Source organism: Myotis brandtii, unplaced genomic scaffold, assembly GCF_000412655.1.
Source record: "Myotis brandtii unplaced genomic scaffold, ASM41265v1 scaffold106, whole genome shotgun sequence".
Lineage (NCBI taxonomy): Eukaryota > Metazoa > Chordata > Mammalia > Chiroptera > Vespertilionidae > Myotis > Myotis brandtii.
Window position 1 is genome coordinate 210713 of NW_005353584.1, and position 14204 is coordinate 224916.

Sequence of the window (14204 nt, forward strand, 5' to 3'; positions counted from 1 at the left end):
ACCAGACAGTAGCTATGACGCACACTGACAACCAGGGGGCACGCTAAATGCAGGAGCAGAAACCACAGGCATGGAAACATGGAACAAACTGATGAATCTCAGAGGGAAGGGAGGAGGGGGGGAGGGCAGGAAGAAATTAACCAAAGATCTTATATGCATACTAGAGGCCTGGTGCACGGATTTGTGCACTGGTGGGGTCCCTCTGCCTGGCCTGCGGGAATCGAGCTGAAACAGACTCTCTGGCATCCCCCAAGGGGTCCCAGATTGCAAGAGGCTGCAGGCCAGACCAAGGCACCCCACTGGTGCACAAATCTGTGCACTGGGCCTCTAGTATTGTATAAGGTATTCTAAAGTGATATGTATTACATTTTTAGTCAGAAAACGAATTTATAAATCTTATTTTGTCAAAACATTGCTGACAGCAACACTCATTCCTAGTTCAGTCCTCTGAAAATAATGTTACTAATGAGAATGCCATGACCAACAAACTGAAGTCAATTCAAATGCAACAAATCACACCCTGAAATGACTTTATGTTCTTAAAGAAAGACAAGTCCCTACCTTAATTATATGACAAAGGTCTTAATGCCGGGGTTTGCCACCAGGGTTCAAGGCCTTCACTAATATCAGGGACGACTAATGAGGTCTTGATGCTATACCAGTCTTTCGCTTGATATAAAAGGCCTTTTGAAATTGTATGAAAATTTCCACAGGAATTCTAGACACCGTTTTGAAAGTGAGAGTTGTGACATGTCTTGACAGTTGTCACTGTTAGCCTTTTACTTCCCCTTTTTTGCCTTTGAAATCACAAACCATTTCCAGAGTGCCATCCATTTAGGAGGGCCCTTAAAATATACCCAGTCAACTCCCTCTCCATTTTTATATAATCATTTTAGATATACATTCCTTAAACTTCCAAGTACAAGTAAAATTCGTGAAATTTACAATAGGCCAATCCACTACAATATTTTACTAGTTTACACTGTTTTAAAGTTTGCATAATGAAATAAATACAAATAATCAGCATTATTCCTTGCTTTGCATAAATGTTCACTAGCCTTCAATGACTGACTGACTATTTCAGTAGACTATTGGAAGACAAGGAATATTATCTTACAGATTTATAGTTTAAAAGTTTAGAATGTCACCTCAAAACTTCACTAATTTAGTAAATTTCCTTTACTAAACTGGTGTGGAAATCAAACTGGTATGGAAATACAGTTGACCCTGAATAACACAGGGGTTAGAAGAGCTGACGCCCGCACATCGTGCAGTCAAAAATTCACATATGGTCCAGCTGGCATGGTTCAGTGGTTGACCATGAACCTATGAACCAGTAGGTCATGGTTCAATTCCCGGTTAGGGCAAATAGCCAGGTTGTGGGCTGTGGGCTTGATCCCCAGTGTGGGGTGTGCAGGAGGCAGCCAATCAATGACTCTCTCTCATCACTGATGTTTCTGTCTCTCTCTCCTTCCCCCTTCCTCTCTGAAATCAATAAAAATATATATATTTTTTAAATCCACATATGACTTTAAACTCCCCCAAAACTTAACTAATACCCTACTGTTGACCAGAATCCTTACAGATAAAATTAACAGTTGATTAACACATATTTCGTTAAATCATAAGGAAGAGAAAATACATTTATGGTATTTCCTGGAAAAAAAATTCCACATCTAAGTGGATCCACATAATCTAACCCAGGGGTGGGCAAACTTTTTGACTCGAGGGCCACAATGGGTTCTTAAACTGGACCGGAGGGCCGGAACAAAAGCATGGATGGAGTGTTTGTGTGAACTAATATAAATTCAAAGTAAACATCATTACATAAAAGGGTACGGTCTTTTTTTTTTTTTAGTTTTATTCATTTCAAACGGGCCGGATCCGGCCCGCGGGCCGTAGTTTGCCCACGGCTGATCTAACCCCATGTTGTTTGAGGGTCAACTGTACCTGGTTGAGCATAATCATCAACCAGAATGCCACCTTTCTACTTAGCAGTGATAATTCTACATTGTTCATGCTACATCTGATGCCGCACCAAGATCTTCCCTGAGGAGTTTAGACACATGGCTATTCCAGCAAAACATGATCAAAGAACACACCCACTTGCAGCTACTTCCTTGGGGGCTGCAGAATTGCACAGTAAGGATGACAACATGGTTCAAACTGGGCTTTTCCAAAGATGCACACATGTATACAGAGAAGTTCAAACTGGGAAAATGAAGAGAGGGAAGTCTTAATGCTCAGAAGTGCCAAATCCTATCTTAACACTGTAATGTAAGCTGTGACCATCTCCTCACCAATAATGTGTGTGTAAATGCTCTGTTAAAATTGGCATGAGTTTTAGGTATATTATTATTATTAGGATCCCCACTATTCATTCTTTAAAAATAACTTCTTCGGATCTGCAGCAAATTATGAGGGACAATATATACTTCAAGGAGAATATTAATATTAAGACTGTATATTCTTATTTATAACATTATAACACTTCCTAACATAATTTAAATATAATATTTCACCAATATTGCCTCCTAGAAGTGACAATTTCATCACTAAAACATAAATGAAAATAGAAACAAGTACTTACTCACAATACCAAACTGTCCCCAGAATAGAAGTACAGCCAACATTGGGAAAATAACAATAAGGATATTTTCATTTGGAGAAAACCATGAAACTGGGGAAAAAGAAAACAGAAATCATGATTAATATTTACTATCACAACTTTAAGTCCTGCTAATTGATAGTCAAAAAACTAATTGCTTAAGTGTTTTCCACCACATTTCCCCTAAGCTGTGATTTATGGAAGGAGGTAGTATACCCCAACTGAGAACAGGCCTCCACAGCCCCACTGCCTGGGTTTGAAACCCAATTCTAACTTACAATCTGTGTGACCTTGGACAGTCTAACAACTCTCTGTTCCTCAGTTGCTACACCAGTACAACAATTAATGACACCTTGAATGACTATTGTTAATTATTAACAAAGTTAAGATATGAAAAGAGCTAAAAACAAAGCTTGACCCCTCAAAGGGCTCAGTGAACATTAACTACAGTTATTATTATGTCCTCCTACAGTGATTGCCTGTATGTGTAATGTGCCAAGAATTTACCTTAAAGCAAGAGTTGTCTTCCTGTAAAGATTGACTCAGGGGACAGGAGTGAGGAAGTATTACAACTGGGTACCCTACCGTTGGTCTTACTGTTACCTAAGAGTAAGACAGATGTGAGGCTAAGCTCTTCTGAAACTTACTCTGGAACAGAGGATGAATTCGTAAATAATTAGTCTTAAAATGACTGCTGACAAAAAGTAACATGAGGAGCTTTAGGTAGTAAGGAAGCTTCTATCAAGTGAAACATGTGTTATCCAAACAGTGAAAATGCAGCTACCCATCCTATAGAAAGGATATTGTGATATTAAGACTTCTAATGAAATTTGCTGAGAACTTTTAAAAATTACGTTTAATTGCATCTGATCAATGCTTAAGGCTATATTTTTATTGATGAAATTTCTCCTGTAACACTAAAGCCAGATATGTGCACTGAAAGCATTTCAGAGTTGGCCTAGACTGGAGGACTTGCTGGGTGAGGAAAACTTCTGAATAGTGCACAAGGCAAGCACTGGCGTTGTTCTGAAATTATCCTTTTCAAATCCTCCACTGCATTCCTGTGTGAGGAATCTTATGGGCTTTCACACCACAATGCTAGTCACACATTTCTTGTGTTAAGCTTATAATGCTAAACTCTGGTAAAGGTTCATAATCATCCCCAGAATATAACAACACTATCAATTCTTATCTTCGAGATAGTAGCTTTCCAGATTCCAACATTTTGCCTGTACATGGCAGAGACTCAGTAGGTTTACTATTGATGGTTGAAATAGTCATAGGACAGTTTAGTGAGTGAATAGAAGACAGGCTTTTGTGATGCTCCCATGGTTGCAGATCCACCAAGAGATTGATATTTTCAGGTACCCTGAATCAATGCCACTTTAATTTCCAACTGAATTACTGAATCTCTTCCTATACCAAAGAAAGCCCATTTCCATTCAGCTTAAAATCCTACAGGAAAAACCTTTCTGAGTTATGCTTAGGTTTCCACATGCCTGAAGGATCTGGTAAAAACTCCATGATCTAATGACTATTAGTCAACTTCTTTTCCTTTACCACTTTATTATTTTGTTTTGAGTTGGAAAGATTAACTTATCAAATCCTTACAATTATTATGTGATGAACCCCTCCTTACCACTGAGAAAACTGAGGCTGAGTGAATTAAGGATTTTAAGTGTGCATGTCCCAAACTGACTCCTGATACCCCTCTACCCACCCCCATCATACCTCCCCCTCTTGGTTTTTGCCATCTCAGTAGTGGTAACTCCATTTCTCCAGTTGTTCAGGCCAAATATCATGGAGTCATCCTTGACTACTTGGTTTCTCTCACACCCAACATCTGGTTTCACAGTCAATTCTCTGGGCTCTACCTTCAAAATACAGTCAGTATCTGATCTTTTGTTCAAGATCAGCTGACAATGAAATGTTCTTTCACTGGCCTCTCTCCCTCTACAAGGAAACAATCTTCAACCACCTTAGGATCTATTGTTGAAAATAAGAGGAATATTTGACCCTGGTCTGGCCACTCATTTTGCACTTATTACACAAACATTTATTGAAAGCCCACCATGGCTAGGATACTCTTCTGGGTATTTGAGGTCCAGCAGTGAACAAGGCAGATGGGCCGATGAGCTTGAGGAATGGGAATGGGTGATGAACAGACCCTTGTGTGTAGTAAGGAAAGGCCTCTGGGGAGAGGAACTGGATCCAAGCCTTGGATGAGAAGGAGCCTGGTATGAGAAGACAGAGAAGAAGAGACTCCAAAGGAAGAGAAATCAATTGTGGCTAGAATTTAGTGATACAAAATGAGTGATGAGAGATGGGAAGAGTTTGCTGGGGCAAGCTCATGTTAGGTCTAAGAGCATGTTAAGAGAGTTTGTATTTTACTCTAAGAGCAACGATAAGTGATTGGAAAGGCTCAAGAAGGGAAAAAAATGAACTGATTTATTAAAAATCTTCTTTGGCAGCCATGTGGACATTGAATCCAAGAGAAGCGGGACCTATCAGAAAGTTACTGTAGCCATCGTGTAGAGGCAGGAACTAGGACATGGCCCACAAACGTAGTTCTGACTCAGTCTTACTCATCACATTTTTTTTCTTTATTGATTAAGGTATTACATATGTGTCCTTATCTCCCCATTAACCCCCCACCCCCACCCCACTCATGCCCTCACCCCCCTGGTTGATAAACGGAATCATTCCAAAGGAAGATGACTGGAATGGGGAATCCTGAAAACAAGAGCAAGAGTTGAAAGAACTGGATATTCTTACCTTAGAGAAGAATAAACTTGGGAGAGAAACACTATAGCCCTCCTAGTAAGTGAGAACTTATAGCGTTGCAAACTTTAGCTTGACGTACAGAACTGGAACGGCCTGATAAGAGACTTTTAGGAAGTAACAGTCTCATCATGTCAAGGGTGTAGGTAAAAGGTTTGAATGACCAATAACCTGGGGTGTGATAGAAGCAATTCTTGAATTAGATGGCAAAATAGCCTAGATGACTCCAAGCCTCTGTGCAGAAATAAGTGTGAGAGATATTTCAATGACAGAAGAGGGTGGGATTACAGAACACAAAAAATATGGTCTAAGTCATTCTTAAATGAAGCCTATCGGAATCACCGAGGGTTTATTACTCTCAAGTCTCAGATTCCACCCCAAGATTTTAATATATTCCCCATGGTAAGTGTATGTGTATGCTTGTGTGTTTGGGGGGAGGGGGGAGTGGGTGGGCGGTGTTGCCTATGATTCTCTCAGTTTAAAATCACTGCTACAAATCTCTGCTGTAATTCACATGAATGTGCTACTGTCTCTAATTTGTTAGGGTTAGAAAAGTTGGAGGATCATTGAATCGGATGTTCAAAAACCAAATGAGGTTGAGAAAAACAACGTTTTCTATAAAACCACTTATATTCCCATTAAGCTACTGAGTTGGTATGGTAATACTGTCAGATGACAATTACTCTTGTTCCCCAATGGGAGAAGAAGGCAAGATAGTTCTGTAAGGTTCCCTTGAGCTTTAAATTTCAATGGCACTAAAAAGAATAAATAAAGCTTAAAAAGGACTAAGAACAATATCAATTAGTATTCCACCTCAGGATTAAGAAAAATAAACCAAGGGCATCTACGCTGTCATTCCACTCACTGTATGGCTGACAACTGTGCCCATTACTCACTCCCAATTCCTGGTGAGGTAGAGTGGCTCCCTGGAATATAAACCCCTTTAGTGAAAAGGCAAAGAAATGTTATTAAGAGATCGATTAAATTTTGTTGCCAAGCTGAAGTATTATAAAAAACCCACCACTTCATTTCTCTTACCACTGTGAAAAATGGGATAACCAAAAAAAGTAAATAGATCACTCCAATAAATTTAGTGGGCCTCTCTTTCAAATATATACAGGCATATCTTACTTTATTGTGCTTTGCTTATTATGCTTCATTGATGTTTACTAATTGAAGGCCAAGCCTTCCATCAGCAAAAAGATTACAGTTTGTGTCCTGACCAGTTTGGCTCAGTGGCTAGAACGTCAGCCTGTGGACTGAAGAGTCCCAGGTTCGATTCCGGTCAAGGGCATGTACCTTGTTTGTGGGCACATCCCCAGTAGGGGGTGTGCAAGAGGCAGCTGATGGATGTTTCTCTCTCATGGATGTTTCTAACTCTCTATCCCTCTCCCTTCCTCTCTGTAAAAAATCAAAAAAATATATTAAAAAAAAAAAGATTACAGCTTGCTCTATTGCATTAGTCATTTTGTTGTGGTGGTCTAGAACCGAACTTGCAGCATATCTGAGGTACGCCTTTACATGGTAAACCTTCACAAACACAGAGAGCATCAGTTTCAACAAAATGTCACATTAAAAGTTACACTAAAATTCAAGCCAAATTTTAACTTGACGGTTTAGGATTGTGATGGGTTTTTGAGGCACTGAATTGGCTATAGCCTCAGTTATTTCATCAAACCCAGAATCCCTGCAATCAGCCTTTTATAGTTTCTTTCCCTTGCAGTTCAGGTGGGACTGTGAATAGGATGGATTTCATCCCCAGGATTGTTGTGTCACATGACCAAAGGGATTTTGCTTGGTGCGATTAAGGTCCTCCATCAGTTGACTTAAAAAAAAGAGATTGTCCTTGGAGAGGGCTGACCTAGTCAAGTGAGCCCTAAAGAGGATCTGTGCTCTTCCTGCCATAAGAAATCCAACATGTCAGAAGGCTTCAATTCCCTCTCCCCTCTCTGTAAAAAATCAAAAAAATATATTAAAAAAAAAAAGATTACAGCTTGCTCTATTGCATTAGTCATTTTGTTGTGGTGGTCTAGAACCGAACTTGCAGCATATCTGAGGTACGCCTTTACATGGTAAACCTTCACAAACACAGAGAGCATCAGTTTCAACAAAATGTCACATTAAAAGTTACACTAAAATTCAAGCCAAATTTTAACTTGATGGGTTTAGGATTGTGATGGGTTTTTGAGGCACTGAATTGGCTATAGCCTCAGTTATTTAATCAAACCCAGAACCCCTGCAATCAGCCTTTTATAGTTTCTTTCCCTTGCAGTTCAGGTGGGACTGTGAATAGGATGGATTTCATCCCCAGGATTGTTGTGTCACATGACCAAAGGGATTTTGCTTGGTGCGATTAAGGTCCTCCATCAGTTGACTTAAAAAAAAGAGATTGTCCTTGGAGAGGGCTGACCTAGTCAAGTGAGCCCTAAAGAGGATCTGTGCTCTTCCTGCCATAAGAAATCCAACATGTCAGAAGGCTTCAATGAGAGGATGGTGTTCCTTTGCTGGCTTGAAGTGTGGAAGAGGCTGTATGACAAGGAATGGGACAACCTCTAGGATCTGAGAAAAGCCCACAGCAGACATCCAGCATAGAAACAGGGACCTCAGTCCTGCAACCACCAGGAACTAAATTCTGCTACAATCATGTGAGCTTGGAACAGGATTCATATGAGAATACAGCCTGGACAATGCCTTTCTTTTAGACCCCAGCCACACCCTGACCAGAACTGTGACCTACAAATCTGTGAGCTAATAAACGGGAGCTGTTTTAAGCTGGTGCATTTGTGGTTATTTGTTATACAGCACTAGAAAACTTAATATAAGGATCTTGCAATGCCTTCATGTCTACATCATGAACATAATGTATATCATGTTGACAATGATGGAAGCGGAAACTCTGCCTTAAAAACAAAACAAAACACTGAAGCTTATTTGGAAATATGTAAAATTTTAAGCTTCCAAGTTTTTGTATCATTAATAGTATAAATATAAACATTATTAACAGATTTTATAACTATTATTTACATTTAGTATTTGGTGTGTACAAGGTGTTTTAACAGAAACTATACACCATGGGGATAAAAAGCAATACTGGGTTTTGAAGACAGATCTAGGTTAATATTCTAGCTATGACTCTGACTTTAAACAAGTACCCTAAATCTCTCTGCTGTTAAATGGTAAGTCCTATATCCATCTTTCAGAGTTCCTGGGATCATAGGACACAATATAAAATATCTGGTATGTGCTCAAATAAATGTTATGTCATTGTACTGTTCTTTTTTTTTAATATACATTTTATTGATTTTTTTTTTTTTACAGAGAGGAAGGGAGAAGGATAGAGAGTTAGAAACATTGATGGGGTGCTCACTTCGGCAGCACATATACTAAAATTGGAACGATACAGAGAAGATTTGCATGGCCCCTGCGCAAGGATGACACGCAAATTCGTGAAGCGTTCCATATTTAAAAAAAAGAAAAAAGAAAAGAACATTGATGGGGATGTGCCCACAACCAAGGTACATGCCCTTGACCGGAATCGAACCTGGGAGCCTTCAGTCCACAGGCCAATGCTCTATCCACTGATGCCGGAAGCTGGTCCATCCTTGCTGCTTGACACAGTCGCTGCAGGAAAGAAACATCTGCACAGCATATGTTTCAAGGGACCTGGCATATATAGCATATTGTTCTTAATATGTTTGCTCTCCTTAGCGCCATGTGTTTTAACCAAGGTCACCTCTCCGAGAAAGGTTGTTTCCCCAGGTGGGGATTTTTCCCTGAGGTTAGGGAGGGGATACAACCCCTTAATTAAGTGCCAGGCGGGTAGTTAAGCTACATAATCTTTACTCCCTGGAATGGAGATAAGAAACGCCCTAACCTTTGTAATAGAAATTGACAGGATTAAAATCGGCTGGTATAAATATAGATGTAACAAGACAATAAACATCAGATCCTGATCAGTTCCTAACCAGAACTCCGACCAGAACTTTGGCTGGAGATCCTGGCTAGAGGTCCTGACTAGGCTGCTGATCAACTGAAGGCTGTCTTGCTGATCAACTGAACGCTGTCTCCGTGTCATTCCTTCTTCGCCGACTCTGTCCACACCTTGGGGAACCCCTGGACCTGCTGGGGTTGGACCCCAGCACACTGAGCCAAAGTGGTTAGGACTGTACTGTTCTTATTTGTGCTGTAATTGCATCACTGAAATCAGGGATCATGTCTTAGTCATGATTAAATGACTAAATTCAAAGGGCCTAGTACAGTGCCTGTCACAAAATAGGCATGCAATAAATCTTTTTTAAGAGAGAGATTAACATATCTCAAAACAATCCTGTGATTAAGATAGTATTCCCACTTTACAGATAAAAACTGAGGGCTAGATAGTCTGAATTTCTTACCTAAGTTTTCTCAAAATAGAAAAAGGTACAACATGATCTCACTCACAGGTGGAATGTAATGAACAAAATAAACTGGTGAACAAAATAGATCCAGATACATAGAAGAATGGAACAGACTGTCCAATCTCAGATGGAAGGCAGGAGTGGGTGGAAAGAGATCAACCAAAGAAATTGTATGGATATATGCATAACCCATGGGCACAGGCAATAGTGTGGTGAAGGACTGGCGCAAAGGGCCAGGGCGGGGTAGAAGGGGTCAATGGGGAAAAAAGAGGACATATGTAATACTTTCAAGAGTAAAGATTTCTTTAAAAAAATAAAATAAAATAAGAAAATGGTGAAGTACAGGAAAAAGCTTTCTAAATTCAAAGTTCTGTGCCCTCTCCATGGTACTATAGTCTACATAGGCAAAACTATATTTCAATTATATTTTCACATATTTAGTCCTTGTGCTCCCCAAAAGGGAACAAAGATTGGCCACCATTAATCCACATTCTACTAAGTGGAATTCTCTATTAAGCAATTTCAATTCTCCTTTATGCCTATATTAAAAAAAAAAAAAAAAGCACAACAGTAAAAATGGCTTCCACTGCCTAAATCCCCAGAGTTCACAAGATGGGTAAGTAAATTTATCAAAATAAATTTGCAAGAACCTGTTTCAATTAACCTTTTTGGGAGAGGAGTTTCTTTTTTTTCTTTTTCCTTAAAAAAAAAAATGGTGCAAACAGTGACAACACCAGATGCTGACAATGATGTGGGGGAACTAAATCACTCATATGTTGCTGATGGGAATGTACAATGGAACAACCACTCTGTAATACAGTTTGGCAGTTTTTTCAAAAACTAAGCCTATACATACATATGACCCAGTAGTTGTACTTCTATGCATTTATCCAGAGAAATGCAGATTATGTGCACATAAAAACTTGTACATGATTGTTTATAGCAATAGCCCAAAACAATTGAAAACAACCAAGATATCCTATAGTAGGCAGATGGTTAAACAAGGTGTGATATACCCACAGCATTATGCCTGAGAGAGAGAGGTATTGCTATATGATGCTATGCATTAATAGATCTCAAAGGCATTGTGCTGAGTGAAGAAAAAAAGAAAGCCAGTCTGAAAAGGTTACATAGTTTCATATAACATTTTTGAAATGACAAAGCTATTGATATGGAGCACAAATTGTGCTTGCCAGGTTAGGGATAGTAACAGGGCTGGTGACTATAAAGGAGCTGCATGAAGGAGATATTCATGTTAATGAAATATTGTATATTCTGATTGTGGTGGTCATTACAGAAATGTACACATGTGATAAAAAGAAAAAGAAATATATACACATTGTACCATTGTGAACTGGGTGGTTTTGGCATTTAATGTCTGTTACATAAAATGTAACCACTGGGGGAAGCTGGGTAAGAGCACACAGCACCTCTCTGATCTATCTTTGAAACTTCATGTGATTCCATAACTATTTCAAAAAATAAAAATGGGTGCAAGCCAAATGTCTGAGACCTCAGGTAGAATCTTCTACATTCTCTACAACAAAACACCACCCTCGCATTTTAATGGCCCCAACAGTAAGCATAGTTCTTATTTTTTTAGGGGACTTGGAATACAAAGATGAAACAATCACACAGAAAATTACAAACTTTGTCTTTATCCCAGAGATTGGTATTCCCTTTCCCATCCATCTTCATCCCATCTCATGGCCTTTAAGTCTTGAGTTTACAATTCTCCTCTCAGTGACCTACACTCTATTCCAAAATCACCCTCCCCCACTGTGAGTTAATGAAATTTCCAATAGAGGAGAGATTTTTGAGCAGAAAAGCCTGCCAAATTCTGCTCTTAGCCATCTCTTGCCCATGCTGCACCACACAAACACCCCTCTCATGACACCCCAGCTTCAACACCTCAGAACCTCACTTCATAAAATAAACATCCTAGGAAGACAACTCACATTTGCAAAGTACTTTGGTTTACAAAGGACTGGTACACAAGGGATCTCATGATGCTTGTAGACTGGAGAATACATAAAGCAGGAATCTATTTTCATCCCCATTTTTTTATTTTTATTTTTTAATATATTTTTACTGATTTCAGAGAGGAAGGGAGAGGAAGAGAGAGATAGAAACATCAATGATGAAAGAGTATCATTGATCTCATTGATCGGCTGCCTCCTGCACGCCTCCTACTGGGGATCGAGCCCGCAACCCTAGCATGTGCCCTTGACAGGAATCGAACCTGGGACCTTCCAGTCCATAGTCCAATGGTCTATCCACTGAGCAAAACCAGCTAAGGCTTCACCCTCATTTTAGAGATGAGGTAACTTGGACCCAGTGAAGTAACTCCTCAATTTCAATAGAGACCAATAGTTACGTTGCAGAATAGGGGATGTAATCAAATCTCCTGATTCCTAATCCTAAACAATGTCAAAATATTCCATCAGAATAAACATCCCATTTCCAATCTGGTAATAGACATTTCATAACAGGAAATTCTAGAAGAATAAAAGGCAAATAGTTGGTTCAACTGAATGATCTTATCCCATCTAAAGCAGAGGTTCTCAAAGGCTTGTCTAATCCTGAGAGCAGTAATATGACTAGTGGTTCTAAATAGAGCTTTCAAAATAGAAAGTCAGTATGCACCTGTATGTGGTTAAAGTAATCAGCTGGCATGGCAAGGACTAGAAAGAAAGCAGATTGTTTACTTCAGCTAGCTTTACTGCTTTATGCAACTCACCAGCCCATGTCTATGAAGAAAGGGCACAATCATGGTGCTATAACCAAGGCTGAATTCAAATTAATTCTATTGGATCCCTAGCCCTCCCACATCTTGGCTAAGAAAAAGAACACCATAGCAAGGCTGAGCACAGGAAAGCTCAAGAAAACATCATTGTAACCTCATTTTTAATCTCTCAATTCTCCTTCTAATCTATTCTTTCCAGCTGGAGCATGGCTGGGACTTTTCAGCCCTTGACCAAAGTGCAGGTAATAAGAAATAAAGGTACATAATTGGAAAGATCATGGAAAATTAATCACATGAAAGACAGTACTTTTGAGAGCAGCAAACAAAAAATGCATATTAAATGATGCTAGGACCCCTCACCCCAACAGAATAGTTTTCAGGCCAAAAGTTTGAGAACCTGACAATACACAAACAACAAACAGCAAAGGAGTTTTATTATGAAAAGTAGAAGAACAAGTAAAACTCATGATCTTAAAGCTGCTGAACATTACGTAATCATTTATTAGTCATAACCTACTTTTTGATTCAAAGGAGTTCCTCTCCCCATTGTGCCCCATTTCTAATAGGATCAGGTTACTGCAGGACAAATAAAAGGAAAGATTATAAAATCCTTACCAACACGATATTTTAGTTCTACGATGGTTTCGCCTTCTCTAGTTAATTCTGTCACTTCGCAAGTGTAGTTTCCTGAGACAGCATCGCTCTTGGCCATCTTCAAAGAGGCAATGCCACTTAGTAGTGCTTCTGGAACGATGAATGCACTCGAAAAGTTACTGTTGGGGCTGGATTCATTTTTATCTCCATCATAGAAGAAAATGTATTTATCTCTGAATTTCCACTTTACAAACATTTCTTTAAGGCTTTGTGCCCCCACATTATTAACGAGGCATGGAATTACAACAGTTTTATTGCAAGTGGTGTATTCTGCAAATTTGGTTATATTAAATATTAGCTGAGCTGAACCTGGAAAAGAAAAAGAAAAGAGTTTCATATCATTATAGAATTCTATAGCATAAGATCTTAGGTATGTTACAAATCCTTAAGATAAAAAAGCAATGCTTCAATTGTCCCCTTAAGTACGAAGTGCAGCTACAGAGAGAAGGCAGGCCCGGTGAAGAAGAGAAACAAATTATTTTAATATTAACGTGCACAGATGGTAGACACCATTGTAACTTTTCCTTGTTCATACTCAGTAATACACAGCATACATTACCAAGGGTATTGGTAATAAATTCAGCAACCTGTGTTGGAACATGCAGGTGTATATTTGGCTTCAGAAGCTTTGAAGTAATCATTGTTACTCACTGATGTAGGTAGAAAAATACTGTCCTTACCATGGGAAAATTTTGAACAGAAAATCAAACCAAATATTATATTTAGTCTCAACTTCTATATACTGCCTCCAAACATAACTTGCAAAACCCATATGAAGTTCATCTCTATCTTTAGGTTGCATTTCCAAGCAAGGTGGTGAGCTATACTGGACTTTAATATAAAAAGTAAATCAGATGAACCACATCACATCTTTCCTCTAAGATGGGAAGTCTTAAAATGCTAAGGAACAAACATATTCTCTGGCTATATCGCATTGCAAAATACTGACAGCAATGGACATTTGGTATGCAAATACTATAAAGAGATATATACAATTGAAAGGCCCTTTCTCCCTCCC

At 39.0% G+C, this 14204-nt stretch overlaps 1 protein-coding gene across 7 annotated transcripts in view; it reads right to left on the minus strand.

Annotated features, from left to right (window-relative positions):
- The window catches only part of CD47 (CD47 molecule), a 46958-nt gene extending 33420 nt beyond the window's left edge, over positions 1 to 13538 (minus strand). For 4 of the 7 annotated variants that reach the window (XM_005856978.2, XM_005856977.2, XM_005856979.2 and 1 more), the window contains exons 1-2: positions 13148 to 13516; positions 2591 to 2680 (exon numbers count right to left, since the gene is read on the minus strand). In XM_005856978.2, the coding sequence (XP_005857040.1) occupies positions 2591 to 2680; positions 13148 to 13382 (325 nt within the window). In that variant the 5' untranslated portion in view covers positions 13383 to 13516. Of the gene's footprint in view, positions 1 to 2590; positions 2681 to 13147 lie in introns of all 7 variants that reach the window. The other 3 variants (XM_014540808.1, XM_014540803.1, XM_014540793.1) reach the window with 2 other exon arrangements.
- Between the last annotated feature and the right edge of the window lie 666 nt (positions 13539 to 14204).